The 22,063-nt window shown below is 63.1% G+C and overlaps 2 protein-coding genes across 4 annotated transcripts in view; one reads left to right on the forward strand and one right to left on the reverse strand.

Annotated features, from left to right (window-relative positions):
- ABCA2 (ATP binding cassette subfamily A member 2) overlaps window positions 1–22,063 on the forward strand; it is a 133,466-nt gene that overhangs the window by 73,656 nt on the left and 37,747 nt on the right. The window lies entirely within an intron of this gene.
- TRAF2 (TNF receptor associated factor 2) lies at window positions 1,392–22,001 on the reverse strand. Of its 3 annotated transcripts, none has more exons than XM_059072902.2 (11): window positions 21,921–22,001; window positions 14,467–14,683; window positions 13,928–14,006; window positions 13,665–13,763; window positions 9,508–9,669; window positions 8,702–8,776; window positions 7,085–7,159; window positions 5,284–5,628; window positions 4,696–4,873; window positions 4,009–4,157; window positions 1,392–3,361 (listed from the first exon to the last, which is right to left on the reverse strand). In XM_059072902.2, the coding sequence occupies exons 2-11, from the start codon at window positions 14,652–14,654 to the stop codon at window positions 3,143–3,145; spliced, it is 1,569 nt and encodes a 522-aa protein (XP_058928885.1). In that variant the 5' UTR covers window positions 14,655–14,683; window positions 21,921–22,001; the 3' UTR covers window positions 1,392–3,142. The 3 variants fall into 3 exon arrangements, with proteins under 3 accessions (XP_058928885.1, XP_066896352.1, XP_066896353.1); XM_067040251.1 differs by lacking the exon at window positions 21,921–22,001 and adding an exon at window positions 16,401–16,562; XM_067040252.1 differs by lacking the exons at window positions 13,665–13,763; window positions 13,928–14,006; window positions 14,467–14,683; window positions 21,921–22,001 and adding an exon at window positions 10,631–10,761 and having other exon boundaries at window positions 9,508–9,896.

A 22,063-nucleotide genomic window follows, 5' to 3' on the forward strand; every position in this document is an offset into this window, starting at 1 on the left:
CGAAGTCCCTACTCGATGTTTCTAAATGATAATTTTGTGCATTGAAAAAATAAGATGGAACTGAAATTTAGATAACATGGAAGACAAGGGAGTAGGAGGTCAAATAAAGGCATAAATTAAAACTCACATCCCAGTGGGAATGCCAGATGGTGCACCCACTTTGGAAGGTAACTTGACAGCTCCTCCAATAGTTAAACACACGCCCCACGGCTCCCCTCGGAGGCATCTTCCAGGAGACGGAAACACACGTCCACGCTAAGACTCGTACACAATGCTCACAGCAGCCAAAGGCGGACCCACCCACGAGTCCATTACTGTGTGTCCATCCGCAGCAGGAGGGTCACTCAGCCTGAGGCTACAGAACCCTGAAAACCTTATGCTCCAAGAAGCAGACGTCAAAGGCCAGGTTGTGCGACTCTGCTTATACGAATGTCCAGAAAAGGCAAATTGGTGGAGACTGGTGGGTCAGTGGTTGCCAGGGGCAGGGGGCGGGTGACGGGGACATCCTAAACCAGGTTACAAGGCAGCGGCCCGCCCCCGGGTTCCTCCTCTGGAGTTCAGTTTCCCCCCGGAACCCTGGTTTCCTGGCAGAAGTGACCCCACAGCAGCTCACACTCCTCGAGTGCAGGGCCAGCACCTGCAGTCCTGACTGCAGACGTCCACTCCTTGCTCCATCGCAGGGCGGGCGCCTGTCCCGAGCTCCTCTGGCGAGTCCCCCAGATGGAGACCCCTCCCACTGCAGTCTCTGAGCCCACGCGCTTCCAGCGCTGCCTTCTCTGGACCCTGGTCACCTCGGAGCAGCCACTCCGGTGCCCACGTCCCACCTTCCCAACGAACGGGCTCAAGTCTCCCTTCTGCTGTCACCTTCTTCCCGCTCTTTGTCCTTGTGAAGAGGACCTTTCTACGCCTCTCATTTTACCGTTCTGTTTAATTTTAAGGGTAAGGAAACAAACTCACCAATCTACTTGGTTTAACCTGAACTGACCTGATGGAAACACATACACAAACACCCTATATAAACAAACTTCAAATGTAAAAGCCCAGTACGTTAAAAACAAAACTTTAAAACTATCAGAAGATGACTTCCCTGGTGGCGCAGTGGTTAAGAACCCGCCTGCCAATGCAGGGGACACGGGTTCGAGCCCTGGTCCGGGAAGATCCCACGTGCCGCGGAGCAACCAAGCCCGAGGCTGCGCTCTAGAGCCCGCGTGCCACAGCTACTGAGCCCGCGTGCCACAGCTAAAACCCATGCGCCTAGAGCCCATGCTCCACAACAAGAGAAGCCACCATGATGAGAAACCCACGCACCGCAACGAAGAGTAGCCCCTGCTCGCCGCAACTAGGGAAAGCCGGCGTGCAGCAATGAAGACCCAACGCAACGCAGCCAAAAAATAAATAAATAAAAGAATTTATTAATTTAAAAAAACCCAACTCTCAGAAGAAAACAGTATTTGTCAGGCCGGTGGGGGCAGGGGGCTGGGACCTCTTGACTAAGTGGCCAGTGGCACTGTCCATGACCCGAGTGTCCAAGCACTCCATCTCTGTACACACCTGCACACACGGCCCACACGTGCTCCAGGGCCAGCTTCCAGGAACACCGGGAGCTCTCTCCGACCAGGAGGAAAACAGGACCAGCACCCCAGTAGGTGGGCGGGCAGGCAGCAGGGGGGGCCCCCGGAGGAGCGACCAGCGCGCACGCACAAGCAGCAGGGGCCGGACGGGCCCCGGCGGGGATGCCGTCCCGGTTAGGAGCGCAGAGCGGAGGGCGCGTGCCGAGGGAACGTGGAGGACGGATCCCGTCTGCGTCCGGCCCACCACGCGGCGCTCAGCACGCCAGGCGTTCCCCTGGGGGAGGGGAAGAGGGGCCTGCAGAGGACTCGGTACACGAGCCTTGCTGTGGGTGACCACACAGAGACCAAGTTAAAGCAGAAAAGGATCCACACCCGTGAGGGCGGTGCCTTGGCCAGTGAAGGGAGTGGCGAGAGGAAAGGAAGCAGAAAGACTTCCAACTTCTCTGCAGTGTTTCTTTTTAATTAAAATACACAATTCAAAACGTGTACACTTGTTAATTTTGGACACACGGAGCTTATTATTCTCTGTGCCTTTCAATTCTTTAACCGCTCAAAATAGAGAAGTGACAATGTAGTCACAGGTTCTCTGTAAGGCCTCCAGCTCTTAAGCACCCAGTCCTGGTCACTAGCGCACCTGGGTGTGGCCAGCAGCCGGCCGGGACGCCGTGCCCACCCTGCAGCCCCGGGCGGAGGCCCTGACCGGGTCCGGCCGAGGTGCCAGCCTGTGCTCAGGCTGCCCGGGCTCTGACGCTGTCAAGGAAACACCTGGAGGCCAGGCAAGTCCTGGTCCTGGGGAGACGCCGCCACCTGTCAGGTCCCAAACACAGACGAAGCCAACGGCCACCCTTCCAGGCCCGGGGGCCGTGCACGGAGGGGCGGGACAGGCCCAGAATCGGGGGCACGCACGTGGCCCTCCTCCCCACGGCAGCCCCTGGGGAGGCCTGAGGGACGAGGAGCTGCCCAGCTAGTAACATCCCAGGAGAGAGAACGGCTGGCTTCACCGAGGCCCGCACGACCCAGCCTGCAGTGTCGGGGAGCCCACGGAACCGCTCAAGGAGCTGGCGACACACAGGGCGTGGAGGCCGGCAGGCCAGGAGGCCCCGGCCGGAGTCACTGCTGGCCAGGACGAGAGCCAGATGGACACCACTCACCGTAGAGACTCAAGGGTTTAACAGTGACTCCTCCACACCCAACAGGGAAGCCAAGGTGTCTCGAGGGGGCTGGGCAGCGGGGCAGTGGACGTGCGCCCCACACGCGCCGCAGGGCAGTGGACACGGGATGCCCTCCGCGCCCGCCAGCCCGGCCAGACTGGCCCAGCAGGCCTCTCCCTGGAGCGGCAGCCGGGCCCGAGACCGCCCCTCCTCTCCAGCAGCTCCTCACTGTGGCCCCGGCCGCCCCGCTGCGGGCTGAGGGCTCCACACCAGCACGGCCCACCCAGTGGGGACACGTGCGCCTACAGCCCACCCCAATGGCCTCAGGCTGAACCCCTTCCCGGGAGGTGGCCCCTGCCTGTGGGACGTGAGCTCGCAGGTGCCCGCCCAGCGCGGTGGCCCCGCTCCCGTGGGCAGCAGCTAGAGCCCTGTCAGGTCCACTATGGCCTTGATGAAGATGGCGTCGTCACGCACGTAGGAATTCTTGGCCTCCATCTTGGAGACGGGGCAGAAAAGCGGGCAGCCGCTCGCGATGTTCATGTCACTGACCGGCCTCTGGAAAGAGGACGAGGTCACATCGGGCCTGAAGGCGTCAATCACGTGCTCCCGGTTGTTCTGGTCCAGCAACATCAGGGTCACCTGGGAGGAGAGCGCCCAGGGGACAGCACGTGAGGCACAGCCTGCGCAGCCGCCGGGAGCCCGGTCTGCAGTCGGGCGCCGGGAGCGCGGGCGCCTCGGCTCAGCCCGGTCTGTCCACCTGTGCCCATCCCGGCGTTTTCAGTCCACTGACACCAGGATCCAGGCTGAAGCCCACACCCTGCGCCACGTCCACGTGTGCTTTTTTCTGACACCACTTGTCTAAGGGACGTTCTCTCACCAAAGAGCTCACGCAGCCGTCCGCACCCCCAGGAACAGCAGCCCTCGGGGAGAAGCACGAGTCGGCCCCGCGCTCAGCGACGCCACCTCCTCCACGAGGGCCGCGGGGCTGCGCAGCGTCGTCATGGCGTCTGTCCTGACTAGTGCCCGGGCCTCCACTTCCTCCCCCGCGTGGGCTCTGGCTTCCCAAGGGTTGGGCCATGCCCTCAGATCAAGGCCCCCTGGGGCCCTCCTCCCTTGGGACACACTCTCTGAGGCAGCAGCACCACTAACGGCCGGCCCCGAGCGGCTGACCAGTGAACGGCCCAGGAGACAATGGACACTGGCCGAGCCCTGAGGCGTGGTGACGCCGACACCCGTCACCCAGGGGCTCCCGCGTGTCCGCACAGCCGAGGCAGGGCCTCGCGCACCTTCTGGTTGAAGGGCCAGCGCAGGAGGGCGTCGTGGGGGCCCTTCATCAGAACGAAGAAGAGGGACAGGTGCGTCCCGCGCCCGGTGCCATCTCCGTTCAGGTAGGCGCGCAGACACATCTTGTAGCCGTACCTGCTGGTGTAGAAGGCTGTAGAAGGGGAGGTGCCGGTGAGCGCCCAGGGCTCAGCCCGTGCGGCCACCTCCCCAGGAAACACACACACGCCACTCAGGGTGAAGGGCACAAGGGGGAAACGTTCTCCTCCAGGCACGCGGTCAGCTGCTCGTGCAAACGGACTTCTCTTAAAAATGGAAGCGGTAATCAGACACGGCACTTTTAAGAAACCCTCAATGCGACCCCACACCGGCCCTGCTACCAACCGGGAAGGAGCCTCAGGGGCTGGACTGAGACTCGAGCACCAGGCAGGGGCTCTGGGCAGAGGGGCTGCGGTTGGACTGAGCCCGAGCTGGACGAGCCTCGTGTCCAACGGGCAGAGGGGCGACCACGGACACGGTGGGGCTGCCGTTTAAGGAACGAGACGTGACCCTGACGTGAGGCTGGTGACGGTGGGGTGAGGAGCTGGCTCGCTGGGCAGGCTCCGGCCGCAGCAGGCGGCACACCCCAGCCCGGGGATGCGGGTGCCCCGGGTGGCAGCGGCCGAGGGGGAGGGCAAGTTCCGGAAGAACACCTGGGGAGAAGATGGCGGGCGTGCGGCCAGCAACAGCTTCCTGGCGCTTCCTGGCGAAGTCCGGGATCTTCCAGATGAACACCCCGTCGAAGGTGGACGCCTCCATGTCGTGGACCTTCTGCCCCAGGTCGGCCACAGCCAGGTCCTTCAGGCCGATGCTCCTCTCCAGCTGCTGCACCTGGGGGCACGGGGCCTGTCAGGACGCCCCTGGAGCGCCGGGCCAGAGGGGCCTGGGGCTCACCCGCCTCCACAGAGACCAGTTTCCGTCTGGCAGGAACGTGCTATGAAACGACCCCCGTGTCCGGTGCCTCAGGCTTACTGGGTCAGCGGCTCCTCAGATGGGCTCCGTGCCCACGAGACCCCCGACCCCAGGAGGAAACGCGCTCGTGGGACCCGCACGAAGCGCCAGGCGCGTTCCCCACGGCCACCTCTGCCCCCCGGTTGGAGAAGAGGCTCCACCCTCGGCCTCTCCGAGCCCCGCGTTGGGCCCTGTGGGGAAGGGGCTCAGAGAGGAGCTCCGTTCAGGCACAGCGCCCGCCCGACGAGGCCTGGGCCCCGCGGGCGAGCGCCCCCACCCCGGGCGCAAACCTTGTTACTCAGCGCTTCGATCCTGTCTTGGTCCAGCCGGTGCTGCCGGCCGCAGGCCTCGGCGGTCATGGCCACCCGCTCCACCTCCCGGTTCAGCACGCAGACGATATTCTCAAAGGTGGCCGTCTTCCGCTCCAGGGCCTCGCACCTCTGCAGCAGCTCTGCCGCCTTGGAGGGCGCTGCCCCCGCGTCCGGCGTGTTGGCCGCCCAGGCCTGCTCGCCCTGGTCGAGGAGGGGGCGGCCGTCTCCAGGCTGGGGCCCGGCCTCCAGGAGGACGCCCAGGAGCAGGGCCAGGTGCTCCCGGAGCCGCTGTGCCTCGTGCTCCTGCAGCCTCTCGCCCTCCACCTGCCGAGGCACGACGCCCGCACTCAGCCCCGGGGGCCCCGCAGCCGCACACCTCCATAGAGCAGCGGTGCCCGGAGCGCAGCGGCGACACGCGCGTAACCTGCCCTCTTGCTCACTTGCCAGCGCCGTGTCTGTCACTGCCTGAACTCAACCACGTCTGCGAAACACAGACCTCCCTACGTGACGCACTCGTGTTTCAGGTGACGGGAGAAACACCGCAAACGAGGTGGCCGCGGCTGGGTGGGGGGGAGGGGGATAAAACTCATCTTAAACCGTCCCTACAGATCTGGCTTTGCAGCCCCATCCCTTCCACAGCTCCACAATGAGCTTTGGAGAGTCCGACGGCCTCACACAGCCTAAGTGGAAAGAAAGGGGCGGGTCTCGGCGTGAGGCCCGGTGCCCGGGAGCTGCGCCCTGGGACGGCCGCGCCTGAGGCTTCCGGAAGCTGGGCCGAGGCCGGCTGGATCCACAGGCTCAACGGGACACTCGTCCTCAGTGGGACGCGAAGAGGCCGTGGCAGCGAGTGCCCTAGGGCCCTCCTCTGGCCTCTAACGGCCCCCACGCCAGGGATCCCCGGGCCTGAACGGGAGATGACCAGCACCGCGGTGCCCAGAGCAGGATGTCGAACACGTACCAAGCGAGCGGAAGGGGCGCTGCCCTTGTCCACCCTCGTTAGAAAAAACAAAGCAGGACACCGAGACCGAGTGTCGTCGAGTCACCAAGTGACAACACCGCCAGGACTGCTACCACCGGAAATGCTGCTGGGGTGTCGCTGAGAGCAGAGGGCTGCTGTGCCCGTATCTATGGAGCCAGCCTCCGCTTGCAGGGCCTGCACACGCCCAGCCCTCGGGGGCACAGAACAGGTGGGCAAGGAGGGCGAGGGCCACACGAGCAGGGAGCTGCCCAGGCCCGAGGGAGCCGCACAGAAGCTGGCAGGTGCGGCGGGCAGACAGGAGGCAGGTCAGGGCCCGGGGAAAGTCAGCGTGCTGGAGGACAGCCAGGCCAGCGAGCGGGCTGCGATCACGCAGGAGGGCCACGCAGGCCACAGAGGTGAGGCGGGGAAGCAGAGAGGCTCCAGGACCCGTCTGCAGGCAGGACGGAGGCTCTTCTGGGAGACTGGACGTGATGGGAGAGACAGGAGGCGGGTCCAGAACGACCACCGGGCTCTGGGCCAGAAGAGCCGGGCGGAGCAAAAGGTGCGCTTTTTAGGTGAGGTGAAGAGGGCGGGCAGAGGGGGCGTGGCTAGACCTCGGGGCTGCGACCCTGGGGCTTCCCAGCAGCTGGCAGTCAAGGCCGGGCACCAGGGATCCCCTGGGGGACGAGTGGACAGAGGACACCTGAGGGCCGGACTGGAAGTGGAGTGGAGACCGTGTCCGCAGGGAGCGGCCACGCCCGCCGGCCTCTGCTTGGGAACCAGGAGCTCCTGGTGGTCCCGCCGCCGCAGACCTGGACTCACCATCTCGGGGCAGCCGACAGCGTGGAACCTGCAGGGCACTCGGCATCTGCCACATGTCCTGACGTGGTCCTGAAACTGACGGGCCCGACATCAGAGCCCGGTCCTGCTCTGCTCCAGCTGCTCCTGCACCGACTGGGTCAGCGTCCCGTCAAAGGACCCTTGCACCCGCCCCAACGGCCTCTGCACACTCAGGCCGGACAAAACCCAACGACCCGCTCCCAAAGCCGCAGTGCACACTCGCGCACACACATAAACGCGTGCACGTGTGTTTGAGGCGCGTGGGCCGTCTGGGATCGCCCGCAGAGCCCGTCTCGTGCGTGGCCCAGGCTCTGCGCCCCAGAGAGCAGCCCTGCCCACCTCCTCCCTCACAGGCCGGTCTGAGGCCCTGGGGCCTGGGGGCCGACAGCCCGGGTTCCAAACCAAGCCAGGAGTGAGGAACAGCAGGCTGACCAGAGATCAGACCCCCACAGCTGACCCGGCGTGGCGTTGGCCCGTGGCCACCCTCAGAGCAGAGCAGAGCAGAACCTAAGACCCGGAGTGTGGCCAGCTGACCCGGGCAGTGCCTGGGCCGAGGGAAACACAGCCAGACCGACACTGCCGGAAGGAGGGGGAGGGGGAGGGGCAGCCACTGGCCTCCACCTGCCAGGGACCCAAAATGTGAGAAAACAGACTTACACCTGCAGGAAACAGAATTTCCTCTGTACCTGGGAGCGGAAAACAATCCCAGCTCTGGATCAAAATCCAGAAAGAATGAGAAAAACCTTGAAAAGTGCCCCCCAAAACAAAAACCAAAAATACCGTTAACTGAAAGGACAAATAACTGCAACTTACAGCCCTGATGTACAAAGAGCTCCAAAAACAAACGCACAGGAGTCACAGATGCTCCCCAGGAAGAGAAACGCAGGTGAAATTCAGGGAAAGGGCTCTCGGTCACGCTCACAACTTGAGAAATGCCACCTAAACTAGCCTGGATGCTGTTTTCACCCATCATGCGGGAGAGGCTTGCTCGACGGAGGGCAGCTCGGGAAGGATCAGAGCCCCACCAGCTTCCGGAATCACCCTCTTCCCAGCTCTTGCCCTGGAGCACTATAACCATTGGACAAATCCACTTTGTCTATGAGATGCGTCATCTCCAAAGAGCAACCTCAGAAGCTCAAAAGAAAAGGAGACGAAGGGGCCTCATCAAACAAACTGCAGCTGCCTCCCCGGGGACCAGGCGCCGGCTTCCCACAGGCATGTGAGCATATGCCCTCCCTCCCAGAGCATGGAGGCCGCCGGGCCGCCACCGACTCAGCTCCCAGCACAGGCAGGGCGGGCCTGGGGGCCTGCCTGCGGAACCGTCGCCACAGCAGGGGCACAGACAAGCCACGGCCCCGTCCTCAGGACAGAGACCTCCCGCATGGAGAAGAGCAGGGCCATCGACAGTCCAACGGCCCAGATCCCGGCTCCCTGGGGCCAAGTGGCTCAGATGCAAGGCTGTGCAGTGGGAGGGGGGTGGCGGGAAGAGGAGGTGCCCGCGACCCCACCCCTGGGAACCCCACCCCCTGGAGCCGAGGTGTGGGCTGTGCTTTGAACACCAAGCTAGTCAGCGCTCAGGGGTGCCAGGGGAGCACTTACTTTCTCGCGTGTGATCTTCTTCTTGCCGCAGCCCTCGCAGGTCAAGGGGAACTTGGGGCAGACCTGGTGGTGCGCCTGGAAGAGACGTGGCAGCCGTCAGAGCTGCGGCCGGGCCAGCAATGCTCCTGAGCCCCGAGGTTGAGACGGCGTGCGACACGGGCGCCTGCAGATTCAGGACCTGCCCTCGACTGGCAGGAGGAGGCGCGCCCCACACCCCGAGAGCAGTGCCAGCCGGGTGCCAGGCTGGCGGACTTCCTGCTGGCGGGGGACCCAAGCGGCCAGAACACCTCTGAGACCCCTGACGAGATGCGCAAGGTTGGCGCCCCGAAGTCTCGGGCCCTAGGCTGCCTCTAAAGCCGAGCTTCCCGGGAGTGAAAAACACCTCAGGGACCCGGCCAGACAAATACAGACTAACGGCCGGCTTCTCCAATAAACAAATGGCAGAGAGAGAAAGAGGCCCACAGGGAAAGGCTGCAGGTGAAGAGACCTGCAGACAGCAGGGGGGCGTCTGGGTCCCGACCCAGCAGATCCACGTGACCCACACGGACAGACTCCGGAAACGTGGGCACCGAGGAACCCTGTGAAGCTCCAGACGTGATGTAACCCACGGGGAGGCGGCCCGCCCTTCACAAAGAAGCGACACCTTTCAGATAAAGCCACACGGCGTTCGGGGCCTGTTCAGCGTGAACCCAGGGAGGCTGCTGGCCAAGCGAGGGTGACGTGGCCGCACGCTGCCGTCCCCCCGCGTGAGCTCACCCCCGACCCGGGGCCACCAGGGGCCTTCGACCCGCCAGGCGTGCCCTCACCTTCATGTCAGCCAGGCAGCAGGGTGCCCTGCAGTGCCGGCAGCTGAGGCTTCGCTCCGGGCACTCGTGCTCCAGGTGGCGTTCCTTCTCACCCAGGCGCACCAGGCCTTTACACGAAGGGCACTCGGTCAGCATGAACGGGCAGTGTCCTTCGTGGCAGCTCTGGCAACGAAGGGAGCAAGGCGTCGGCGGAGCGCCCGTGGGGTTCTGGGCCACCGCCCCACCGGCCGCGGCCCGGTCCGGGTTCGTCCTCGGTGCTGGGCCACGGGGGCCACCGCGTTCACTCCACCAGCCCTGCTCCAGCGCAGAGATCAGGACCCAGATCCAACTGGCGGCACCCCACCCTCGGGACACAGAGGGGACAGTGAGAGGGGCTGCGGGAACAGGTTCTGAGTGGACGGAGAGCAGAGAAGTGAGGCCATGGGGACCAGAGCGAGAAGCAGACGGAAACGCAGGCGCCCACTCGTCCCGACACCCAGGCTGAGAGCCCCCGTCCCCGCCCTCCTGGAGCTGAGGACACGCAGGGTGATGTGGCCAGGGAGGCAGGGTCCCAGCCTGGGCTTCCGAAGGGTCAGGCGGGGCCCAGTAAAGAAGCGCGGGGAGGGACACGGAGGGAGGAGGGCGGGCGAGCTGCAGCTGCCGCTTCACAGCGCAGAGCGGGGGCCCGACCCGGACAGGCGTGGCCCTGAGCAGCGCAGCACTGGCGGGCCGCGGGCCTGGGGACAGACAGAAGCTGTGCGCAGCTCCCGGGAAACGCCGGCTGGGAAGGGGCACAGAGGGCGGGCCGGGAAGCAGAGAACGGGCGATGACGGTGCGTTTGCTGTCGTTTTTTAAAAGCTGTGGTCAAATACGCATCACACAAAACCGACCCCTGGTAAGTACGCAGCCCGGGCACTGAGCACATCCACGCCGTGGCGTCAGCACCTCCACCAAGATTCAGGCCGGGCGCCTGACAAGCTGGGGCAGCTGAGGGCCCCCGCAGAGCGCGGCCGCAGTGACCTGGAGGAAGGAGGAGCCTCGCGAGGGCTCTGTCTCCACGTGGCCCACAGTCCAAGGCCGAGCGAACAGGCCGGCCGAGTCTCCACCCCATGCAGCAGGCTCGGCTGCCAGGGCCAAAGCTCACCATTCGGGGAGTGAGAAGTGGTGCCAGGTGAACCCCAGAGACACGGCATGTGTGGCGCTCTCCCAGCAGCCGGGGTGCGGAGACTTCAGATGTGGTGCCCGTGGCACTCCCGCCTCCTCACAGGACCCCGGGGGCTCCACGTCTCCCGCAGGGACACACGTCAGATGGAACTCGGCCTTCTCAGCAAGCCTCCCCGGTGACCCCACTCAACCCGATGGGGTTCCGTGGACGCTGCCGCAGAGGCCCGGCCCCAGGACACAGACTGGCCGCACCAGGTACAGGGAGTGGAGCAGAGAAGACACCTTCCCCGAGGGCTCCTGCTCCAGCGACAGCTCCTCAAAGGCTCCACAGCGGCCACGCCCAGGAGGAGCTTCGCTCGACCGCCAGGGCACCCCCAGCTGCCCAAGACAGGGCCCTGGTATGGCCACACTGAGCACAGCACAAACCATCACACCGAGCCACGGGGGAGCCTCGGAAACAACCACGCTCGTGAAGCAAAAACCACAGCACCCAAAGGGCACTTGGATCTGATCAAAGCAACAGAAAATGCTCAAGGGTGAGCCCCGGGGCCACCGGACAACCGGAGAGGGACGCCTGCGGCCAGCGCGGACCACCCGGCCCCACAGCGCTTGCCACTGAGCAGGGGCCCCTGGGACGCAGCGCCCGCGAAGCCCTGCTCCGGCGGCTCCCACTCCCACCAGATCGCTCAGAGGAGTCAACACTCATTCAACCGGAGTTCAAGCTAAACGCGTAGGCATTTCAGCTTTGGATTCCCCGACACGGGAGCACATCCAGCTCTGCTCACCTTTCAGCTGCAAGATGTCCCCACAACCTGGTCCTCCCTCAGGTCCGCCCGGACCTCTCCTCTGAAGCCCGAGGCCCCTTCTCCCTGCTGTTCCTTCCACGCAGCCCCTGCTTCTCGCTTCCAGAAGAGCAGTCCCCAGGGCTGCTGTATGTAGCTGGCAGCCACTCCACAAACACCTGCTAACTGAACTGGAGTCTTAATTCACTGAGTTTTTAGAAAATACTAGACATTGCGGCAAAGGAAAAACTTATTCAAAGGCTGGCCAGGATTTTCCCCGTCTTTGCACACTTGCAGGAGCTCAGCCGCAGTCTCAGCATTTCCCAGCACCGCCCTGATTCTGAGCAACCCAAAGGGCTAACGTGTTGGCTCCAGGCTGGGAGCGGGGCCACTGCTGCAGCAAAGTGGCCACCCCGCGCCCCGAGGTGGGGTCTCACCCCAGCTAGAGATAGGTTTACCCTACGGCAAAGGCTGCACGGAGAGACCCAGAGCAGTACCCGTCTCCCACGTGACCAACCCCCAGGGACTTTCCTGAGCTCTCCGGGTGCAGCCAGGGACTTTCCAGCCCGCATGCCTGCAAGGCCGGTGCAGGGCCCACGGGCTGGCTGCGGTCCCAGGCCCTTGGCCAGGGGCCTGCAAAGCCTCCACCCGCACTAGCGGCCGGGAGGCGGCAGAAACCCCAGAGGACTTGGGAGCTGGGGTTATCCCGCCGGTCCCCTCAAAAGGCGACATGGAGTAACCGCTACACTCCCTGCTGGGGCTCCCCACGCCCCCCCAAGGAGAGACCCTGCCCCGAGGCCGGCTCTCCGGACAGCACTGGGCAACAACAGCTCAGGCCCGACTGCTAAGCAGGGTCTCAGTGGCACCACCCCCTGCCTGCACCCCTGCCCCACGGTGGCCCCTGGGCGTCGGAGGCCTCTGTCCACGGACTGCAGTCCTGCTCCCCGGAAGGGCACAGAGAGGCCTCTGGCTTCCAGGCCCAGGCGCCCGTTAGAGGAAAGCCCAGCTTCTGTCCACCCGACCACCTGCTCCTCCCCAGACACGGCCAAGCTGCTCCTCTGGCAAAACGCAACCGAGAGCCTGAAGCCCACGAAGGCGAGTCAGTCAAGAGGACCAGGGGACGCCGCCGCCCAGCAGCCGGGACGGGAGCAGGAGGGAGGAGCCCCAGGAACCCAGGATCCCAGTTCCAGAGCCGACGGGCTCTCCCGTGTCGTGACTCAGTCGCAGCCCAGCGCCCACCCCACGGCAGGGTGGCTGCTGCGTGGCCTGGGCAGCCCTGGGCATAGGCGAGCCGGGTCCCCTGCAAACAGCCCCTCCAGCCCCTCCAGCCCCGGCCGCATGGGACAGCACCAAGGCCTCCCCGCCTTGAGGACCCAGCCCCTTACTCTGCACCACTGCACACGACCTCCCGGCCCGGGCAGCCTCCACTCCACCTCCCGTCTCACAGGGCTGGTTCCCGCAGGTTCTGGCCTTCTCTGCTGGGCTCATCTCACTGAGACCCCAAAGCTGATTGAGAGTGGCCTCAGCGTGATGTCCCCAAGGTCTGTCCCCGCTGTAGCCTGGGGCGGGGTTCCCTTCCTCTCACGACTGGACACTATTCCACGGCACGGCCAACGCACATCTTGTGTGTCCCGCCCTCTGCCGGGGACACTCGTGCGCCGGCACCTTTTTGGAGACGTATATTTTTAAGGGCGTTTGATCACCAGGAAGAGCGTCCAGCCAGGCTCACAGCCGCAGGTTCAGCTGCCGGAGGCCCAGCACACAGGGACCCCGACATGCCAGACTCACACGGCAGAGACAGGCCTGCAAGATATGCACCCGGCCACTGCCCTTGTCCCCGGCCAGATGCCTTCCTGTGACCCCAGAGTGGACGTGCAGGCTGCCCCTGCGTCTTCCAGTGTCAGCACTACCCAAGTGAGGAAGGACAACAAAGTCCCGTCGGCGAGAAAGCTAACTTCCTGCCCACGCGGCACTCTCGGGGCCCAACGAGGGTCCCCGCACACACCGCCGCTCACCGCCACCGCACTGCGGCCGGAGGACCGCGGCCACGGACACACCAGGAGACAGCCCAGACAGGGCGAGCACCCCACCCCAGGCCTCACGCCCGGCTCCCCCGGCTCCGGAGTCCAGGTGGGCACGTCCGGAGCAGCAGCTGCAGCCCCTCCGTGGGGGTCAGGCGGGCTTGAAGCTGCTCTGCGGGAGGGGCTGCAGCCAGCGCAGGGCGGCCCCTACCTCATACTCCTTCAGGGTCCCCTTCCAGGTGCAGCCCTCGCTGGGACAGACGGCCGGCAGGCTCTCTACCTCCCTGCGGGCAGCATTGTCCGGGAAAGCCTGGGGAGAGAGCGTCCCTCAGGTAAGCCCCCTCCCAGCCACCCACCCGCCTGGCGCCCCACACCACGAGCCTTGGGGGGACGCTCGGGACCGGGGCGCCTCTCCCACGGCCGTTGCCAGGTTCCCTCTTCCCTTGACACCGTCAGCGTGGACGCCTCACTCACCGAGCTGCTCTCCAGGATAGAGATGCCTTCCTCGTAAATGCCCTCGTTCACGCAGGCGGCACAGTTCTGGGGCCCGGAGCTGGTGGGGAGAGGGGGAGGCAGCAATGTGAAACCCACCGTGGAAGGTGGGAGGCCCAAGGCCTTGCCAACACAGGCCCACGCCACGGCTCGGGCTCTGGAGCTTCTGTCGGCCACAGGGGCGGCCAGCGGACATGGCACACCGCGCGAGACTCTCGGAGCCCAGCCCCAAACCCCGGCCCGTCTGAACGTGACCCGCGCAGACGGATGCCAGGACCAGGGGCTGCTGTCCGCCTGCTGACGGGCCGGAGGCCCCACCTCCCAACCCCACAGGGACTCGGGCGCCCAGCACGAAGGGAGCGGGAGCCTCCAGGCAATTTTAAACTGTCCAGTTCCCACCAGAGACAAGGAGAAGCAGGGAAAACAGACTCTGAGGAGATGCTTGACTTCACCCCACACCAAAGCAGCCCTGGGCCACGCGGGCGTCAGCATCCGCTCCTGGCCGCTCCCGGCGTCCCTACCTCAGGATGCTGCTCAGACAGAAGGAACAGTAGCGGTGGCCACACTGAGCCTGGAAGGGCCTGCGCAGGACGTTCCTGCAGGCCGAGCACAGGTACTTGTCCTCTAGCTTGGTCCCCAGGAGGGTCTTGGAGAAGCCAGGCTGCAGCAGGTCCAGGGAGCCGGGAGGGGTCGCGCTGGCCGCAGCCATGAGCACCGCAGCCCCACCAAGGCCAAGCCCTAAGGGAGAGCACAGTGTGTCACGGCGGGTCCGGGGACGTGCAAGGCCTCTGAGAGGCAGGACGTCAGCGCTCCGGGGAGCCCTGCGCAGGCGGGGCTGAGGCTGAGACAGTGAGCACCCCCCGCACGCCCGCCACAGCCCTGGGCCCGGCGGGAGGTCCTTGTGGCCACCTGGCCCGGGCCTCTGCTCCCAGGCCAGCTGGCCGGGCTCGCACCTGACAGTGATCGCAGACCCCAATCCTTGTGCCCGGCTGTCTCCCCAAGGCTCCAGGTGTGAAAGTGTCCTTAGAACGTCGGACAGCCTGGCAGGCGACGTCCCCGGGCAGGCCCAGGAGACGGCCGTACCAACCCTCAGCCCCAAGACACGGGTGCGGCCTGCGTGCAGCTGCTGCTCTGCTCCCATCCCCCCAGCCAGGGTCCCTCTCACATCAGAGCTGCCCTCTGCCGCCCACCGGGCCTTGGTAAGGCCGCCAAGGCCAGGTAACCTGGAGGGGTGAGCGGGGGGAAGGTCCCCCACTCGCTCAGAGACCTGCTCATCGTGCAGTACCCTGGCAGGCCACCCCAGCCCTTTGTGCAAATCCCCAAAGAGCTCTCCCTGCCCCCGCACGCCCCCAGCACACACACACCCACGTCTGCTCTGGGGTCTGGGCATGGTCAAGTCAGGATGCTATGAAACTCTGCCCCTTTGCGGGGCGGGGTGGGGGGCGGCTCTGCTTGGGCAGCAACCGTGCACAGGAGGCCACGTGCACTGTCCTAAGCTGGCCTGACACCGAGGGGACAGCACAGACGGTGTCGTCCCCTAGCTGCTGGGCAAAGCCACTCTCGATCAGCTGTGGGGTCTATAACACAGGAGGCCTTACTCGGAGGGCCCTCCACAGCTCCCAGGACGTTTCACAACCTACATTCTTGCCTACAGCCACCGACAGAAGGGACGCTGTGCCCGGGCACCTCGGGAGGGCACACCTCTGCCTCTCTCGTGCTCTCCTCACACTGGCAGGCCTGGCCCCTGGAGGGTCCATCTGTCCATTCGACAGCTGAGGGATCTCATTCCTTCAAGCCCTCACAACACAGATGTGCAAGCGTGAGAAGTGCCTTTATCAGTAAAACCTTTTGGTGGACGATGTGAACAAAAAGTCCCAAGAGCTCACGGACGCGCCCCCAGTGTGGGCCAGGGCAGCTCAGGGTCAGGCTGTGGTGGCCACACGCGTGCGTGCGTCTGGAACACAGGCCCGTGAAGGTGCACTCCCCTCCCGCGTGAGAGGCATCATGTTCCTAGCTTCCCTCTTTTTCTGGTCATGCTACTAAATTGATTTCGTAACCCTGATGGTTTAAAATATCATGGATCCAGACTACATGAGAAAGAGGAGTTTTTATTTTTGAATATAACTAGAAAAAAAAAAAAGCCACCTTCTTTAGGTCGAAACTCTGTATTCGTTATAAGGTGTTAAATAAAATGAAACGTGGGAATTCGCTGGCGGTCCAGTCGTTAGGCTGCACCTTCATTGCCGAAGGCACAGGTTCAATCCCTGGTTGGGGAAACTAAGATCCCACGAGCCGCAGCGCGGCCATAAATAAATAAATAGACAAACAAAATAAACAAGATGAAACGCAAAGGCCTCTGCAGCCAGGTTTTACACAGGCAGGGCCAGAAAGCAAAATAAAAAATGAAGCTCGTGCAAGGCGCGAGGATGAGGGTGTCGCTTTTCACGTTGCCAACCTCAAACACAGTCTCCAGGGGACCTGTCAGGAGAGACTTTCTTCTTTTGCAATGACTTTCCGCCCGAACGTGGCCGGCCTGCGGGAAACACTTTTTGGCCAACTGACCACACCTTCTGCAGCAGACTGAGCCCATTTTATTAATCCATATGGACCTTTACTCCTGTTGGACACAAAAGAACCACAAACAGTCTCTTTTTTGAGCAATAAAGAGGGAAAAGGCCCCAACACACAGTGGGCCTCGTCTTCCCCGCTCAGCGGTCACGGCTACCTGACATGGCAGGAGGGCGGGCGGCCACACAGTCCGAGGGCGCCCCCGCCACGCCCTAGGAGGTCTCAGTGCTTAAGGCCTTAAATGTCTTATTCAAGTCACAGTTATACACTTGAACCCTCAAGAACTGTAAGGGAAAAGATCATACAGACTCGAAAGCGCCCAAACTCAGTGCTGAAAGCCACCCGCTGCTGCTGCGCCACCTGCCCAAACATTAGAAGAAACCTCCGCGTCTCTGGCCCTTTCAGACCCTCCTGGCGCCGCACACTCCACCCACCTGCAGTCACACAGGGCTGGGGGCTGGGCGACCGGCAGCCTTTGTACTTAGGGGTCAGATGTTACAAGCCTCCAATATGGAACCAACACCCCCTACTGGTCCTTCCAAGCTTCCAGTTTATTTTCCAAATCCTGACTCTCAGACGAGGTGGTAAAAAAGAACTACATCCATTCACACAACTCACCTGGGAGTGCGAACGAGTATTCCCAAACGGCCCGGCCCTGGTCTCACACTTTTAATTCACTCCCCAAATATGCTCCAGACGTGAATGCACTTACTTTATACAACAAACTTGCATTTTGTTGAAACGGCATTTCTACTAGATACAAAACATTATTTACAGGGTAATTCCAGTTACCTGAAGCTCGAAGATAGGCGAAACTAACCTATGACGATAGAAGTTAGAACAGCAGTTACCCTTGGGGCTGGGAACTGGGATACAACAGACGTTGGGTCTTCGTTGCGGTTCTTGGCACAAAGCACCCAGAACCCCTAGGCTTCCTGAGCCATGGGGACAGAGGAGCACCTTTGTTTATTCAGAAGCCCCTTCACCACCAGCCCCATCTGTGCGGTGGGGGGTGGGGGTGGCGACACTGGCCATTGACTTAATCACCAGTGATTCTTTCAATCCTGCCTTCAGAGCGGAGCCCCGGTGAAAACGCTGAACGACCAGGTTTGGAGGGCTTCTTGGTTGAACATGTGGAGGTGCTGGGAAGGCGGGGCTGGAGAGGGTGTGGAGGCTCCGCGTCCCTCCCTGTACCTAGCCCTGTGTGTCTCTCCCAGAGGGCTGTTACGCGTGTTTCTTCTCTGAGCCCTTTTAGCAAATTACTGACCCCAAGGAGGGAGTCATGGGGACCCTCAATTTACAGTCGGTCAGTCAGAAGTATGGGAGGCTCCGCCTCCCCACTGGCATCTGAAGTGGGGTGGGGGCAGCCTTGTGCGACCAAACCCTTAACACAAGGGGTCTGTGCTAACTCCTGGCGGCCAGTGTCACAACTGAATTAAACTGCAGGATGCCCAGTCGGCATCTATCAAGAAAGGCAGAACTGCGTGGTGTGGGCAAACCCACACATCTGGAGTCAGAAACCCTGTGAGAAGGGAAACAGAGAAGCTTTTCATGCAGGAGGGTCCGTGTTGCCTGAGGGATGCGAGGGCTTCTGGAAGGCGAGGAATGACTGTATATGTGGACACAGGTGCATCTGGCCGTACATTTAGAATTTGTGTATTTTGCTGTATGTATACCTCATTTTAAAAAGAAAGAGATGGAGTTTCTATTCCTGGAGAGTCGAAAAAAACATGGTGAAATCCCTAATTATGGTACACCCATGCACATATATCCAGAATAACCCTGCTTTATAATATTAACAATGGCAGAATAACCTCAAAAACTGGTTTTAACACAAAAGAAGCCCCCCGGGCTTCCCAGGTGGCGCAGTGGTTGAGAGTCCACCTGCTGATGCAGGGGACGCGGGTTCGTGCCCCGGTCCGGGAAGATCCCACATGCCTCCGAACGGCTGGGCCCGTGAGCCATGGCCGCTGAGCCTGCGCGTCTGGAGCCTGTGCTCCGCAACGGGAGAGGCCACAACAGTGAGAGGCCCACGTACTGCAAAAAAAAAAAAAAAAAAAAAAAGAAGAAGCCCCCCCAAGGCGGGGCTGCGTCTCCCTCCTGCCTCCCCACCCCCAGGAGAGTGGGGGACATCTGGCACCCCACCGCTGTTCTGCCATTTCCCGTGCTGCAGGCCCCCTTCCCAAGCCCAGGCGCCGCCTGGGTACAGAGCAGGAGGACCCAGGGAGAGAGCCGTCCCTGTGAGAAATCACTGAGCCAGAGGCCGCTGGGCAGCTGGGCTCCACTGTCCCTCAGCCCGGTGTGTGGGGGTCAGGGACTAATTCTCAGAGGGGTACATTGCTGCCCAAGCCAACATCACATCAGGTGTCGGAGCACCTGGCTGCTGGGGACCACCTGTTGCCAGCAGACACATGGGTCCAACCCAGGAGCTTCCCTCTGGGATGCCCCAAAGCAAGGACCGAACTCCCCCAAATCCACGCTCCACTGACAGCTGCCCCTGCTGCGTGCCACGTTGGGCCCCCCAGGTCCAAGACTCCTTAAGCAACTCTCAGGGACCTGTGACCGCACACAGCGTGCGAGTGCGGCCCCCCAGGACCTCAGATCCACGTGAACGCTATCGTTGACACTACTTTCATCCTCGTTCAAGCTCAACGTGATGCCAAGTGGTGTGGTACCAACTTAGCGCCCAACAACCGTTTACACTAAAGCACAGAGCAGATGCTGCGCCGTCCCTTCCCGCCCGCGCCCACTCGCAGCTACTCGTGCCATCGACACACCCAGATTCTCATGAAAAACTGGGGCCGTCAACAGGGAGATGTTGATCAATGACGCAAGGATTCTGCCCCTTTGAGGCCTCAGCCCCGCCTCACGCCCACCTCAAACGGGCCAGGAAATCCAACGGCTCTACCTGCTACAAACATCCAGGACCTGACCACACTGCTACCACTGGGCCCGGCCACCGTCTACTGTGACCTGACTCACCGCAGGAGCTTCCCAAGGCTCTTAAATACGAGCTGGGGATTTGGGCTCCTCCCTCAGACCCCCAGGCTTCCAGGGCCTCTGCTGCTCGGCTTCCTGAACAACCCTTGCCTCTCCGCACCATTTCTCGGCCCGAGCAGCATTGCGGGCCTGGAGGCAGGGAGGAGGGACCCGGGCCCATGGGGGGTGCAGGAGTGCCCTCCGTGCTCCCAAGGCTCCCGCAGGTCACTGGCTCCTATACCCCTGTGTCTGACCCTTCCTCCATGCTGCACCACCGGCCCAGCCGGGCGCCACCCCACACAAAGCAGGGCACCTCAATCCTGGAGCCCGCACTGAAGTCACCTCCACTACTCACCCCGTACCCCCACCGCTGCTGTGTACTCGCCTCCCTAAATCACAGCCAGTGCCCAAGAACACCTGCCCCAAACGCCATCTCCACCGCCTGCTGGCCCTGCAGGGAACACCGTGGCCACTCTGTTCCTGCCCAGAGCCAGGGGGCAGCTTCCGCGGAGCCTGCCCCCCTCAACCCCCAAGGCTCAGCCGCACTGTGGAACAGGGACGTGTCCTCCGTCTGATAACACAGCCCAGGCCTTTAGGGAGCGGTGCTCACCCATCTCCGTGAAGGAGCAGGCCCAGGACACAAGGAGGGCAGGGCATCAGCCCAGGAGTGGACTCAGGAACAGACAGAAGGGGTGCACCCCATTCTTGGCATGATCTGCGGAACCTGTGGGTCATTTTTTCCGGGTTTTCTTCTCTGGACCTTCCTCCCCTGGCCCATGTGTGCGCTGCCCTGCAGTGGAAACCCACCTGCTGGACCGTGCCCAGTCCGCGCCGGTGTGCTGACCGTGCGGGTGGGCGGGCAGGCAGGCTGGCACCTCTCACTGCCAAAGGGGAGCGCACACCTGGCTCAGAACTAAGTCAGAAGGCCTCTTCTTCCCGGAGAAAACATTTTCTCCAGCACCAAGTGATGGCTGTACATTCTGTGCTCTAGTCCGCAGTTTACCACTGTTAAAACAACCCATTTCTTCAGGTCTCTAGAGGAATGACATGCGTGTTTGTCTCCCCAGAGTTAGCGAGCCAGTGACGTACACACGTGGCCATCACTCTATCTGTCGCTCCGCGTGGATGTTTCCAGGCTCCTGCTGCGCGTCACGCATGGAGCTGGGGAGACTGGGCAGCACCGTTAGCGATGCAATCAACAGGCGAGGGCCACAGGGCACAACGCAACCTCAGGAGGCAGAGGTCTGGGACACAGCGGGGACACCGGAAGGGCCCATGGCGCGGCCAGGGTGTGTCAGGAGGTGCACTCAGGGCTGTCCCAAGCCAAAGGACCAGAGAGCACAGAGGCCCAAATCACAGCTCCGGCCTTTGGGAGCTGCAGCCTCAGGGGGGCTGGGCTGTGTACCCAGGCGTGGGGCTGAGGTGGGGGACGGGCCAGGCTGGGGCCTGGAATCAGAGAGGGTGGCTGCTCGAATGTGTGAAGGCGCTATTGCTGAAAAGCACTGAAAGCTTCTGCTCCTTAGAAAAGGCTTTCAAAAAAGCACTGCTCAGGATTTTGTTTGTTTGAAATTCAAGCAACGGTGAGTTTTGCGGTATGTAAATTACACTGCAATAAAGCTGTTAAAAAAAACTCAAACAACAATTCTGGGCTGCTTGGGACCTCCACCTAAAGCCAGTAACTGAGTTGTTAAACGCTGCCGTCCTCGCCGGGGACATGTGGCCCCTGAGTCACGCAGGGCCCGGCGTCAGGCCTGGCACGCCCCCTGCTCTGCTAGATTCAAGGCCCGGCGGAGCGGCTGCTGTCACAGGCGCAGCTGTCCCCAGCTCGCCCCCGTTCCCACCGTCCGGTTCACGAGGAGCCCGCTCTGCCTCCAGGGAGCGTCTGGCCCCGCAAACACAGCAGTTTTCTGAGTCCCCACGCCAGGCTCCGTCCGCCCCGGCAGCTCCCTAGACCCCTGCATCCTCCCCATCCACCTCGGGGCTCGGTGTCACCGTCGGACAAGACCCAAGCTCACAGGGGTCGGGCGCACGGGGAGAGGGCCCGGGGCAGCAAGCGACAAGCGGCGACCCCCGAGGTCCAGGTCGCCTGCGGAGCCCGTCCGGACCCGGAACGGGGCAGGAAGCCCCTCGGCGGCAAGAAGGGGTAGGGCGCCGCGGGCCGCAGCCGAGGCTCGGGGGCGGTCCGGGGGGGCGTGGACCCCGCGCGGACCCGGGCCGGCCGCCGTGGACGCCCCGCCGTTCGCGAACTTTCCTGTGAGGGGCCCGCTCCGACTTTCAGTTTCCGGCTCCGAGAAATCCCCTCAGGCCCGCGCGCGGCGGCGGCCGGGCCTCCCGCCGGGCCTCCTGGTTCCCCGCGCCCCTCGCCCCCACCCCTCGACCTCGACCCCAACCCCCGACCCCCGACCCCCACCACAGCAGCGCGACTCACCAACCGCCGCCGCGCGCCCGGAACTATCTGCCCGCCTGCCGCCGCCACCGCTGCCGCCCCGCCCACGAGCCCGCCTGATGGACTGATGTGGGGACCCACCAGGAGCGCGCAGGAAGCCACACAGGGCGCCGATTGGCCAGATT

Source organism: Kogia breviceps, chromosome 8 (assembly GCF_026419965.1).
Source record: "Kogia breviceps isolate mKogBre1 chromosome 8, mKogBre1 haplotype 1, whole genome shotgun sequence".
NCBI classification, from domain to species: domain Eukaryota; kingdom Metazoa; phylum Chordata; class Mammalia; order Artiodactyla; family Physeteridae; genus Kogia; species Kogia breviceps.

Excerpts from the sequence above, each read along its gene's own strand:
- TRAF2 (XM_059072902.2), bottom strand. The coding sequence starts at position 14,654 with ATGGCTGCGGCCAGCGCGACCCCTCCCGGCTCCCTGGACCTGCTGCAG. Across the intron at positions 9,670-13,664 it reads GGACCCTGAAGGAGTATGAG|AGCTGCCACGAAGGACACTG; the intron begins GTAGGGGCCGCC and ends CTTCGTTGCCAG. Across the intron at positions 3,362-4,008 it reads GCTGGCCCTTCAACCAGAAG|GTGACCCTGATGTTGCTGGA; the intron begins GTGCGCGAGGCC and ends CTCTCCTCCCAG.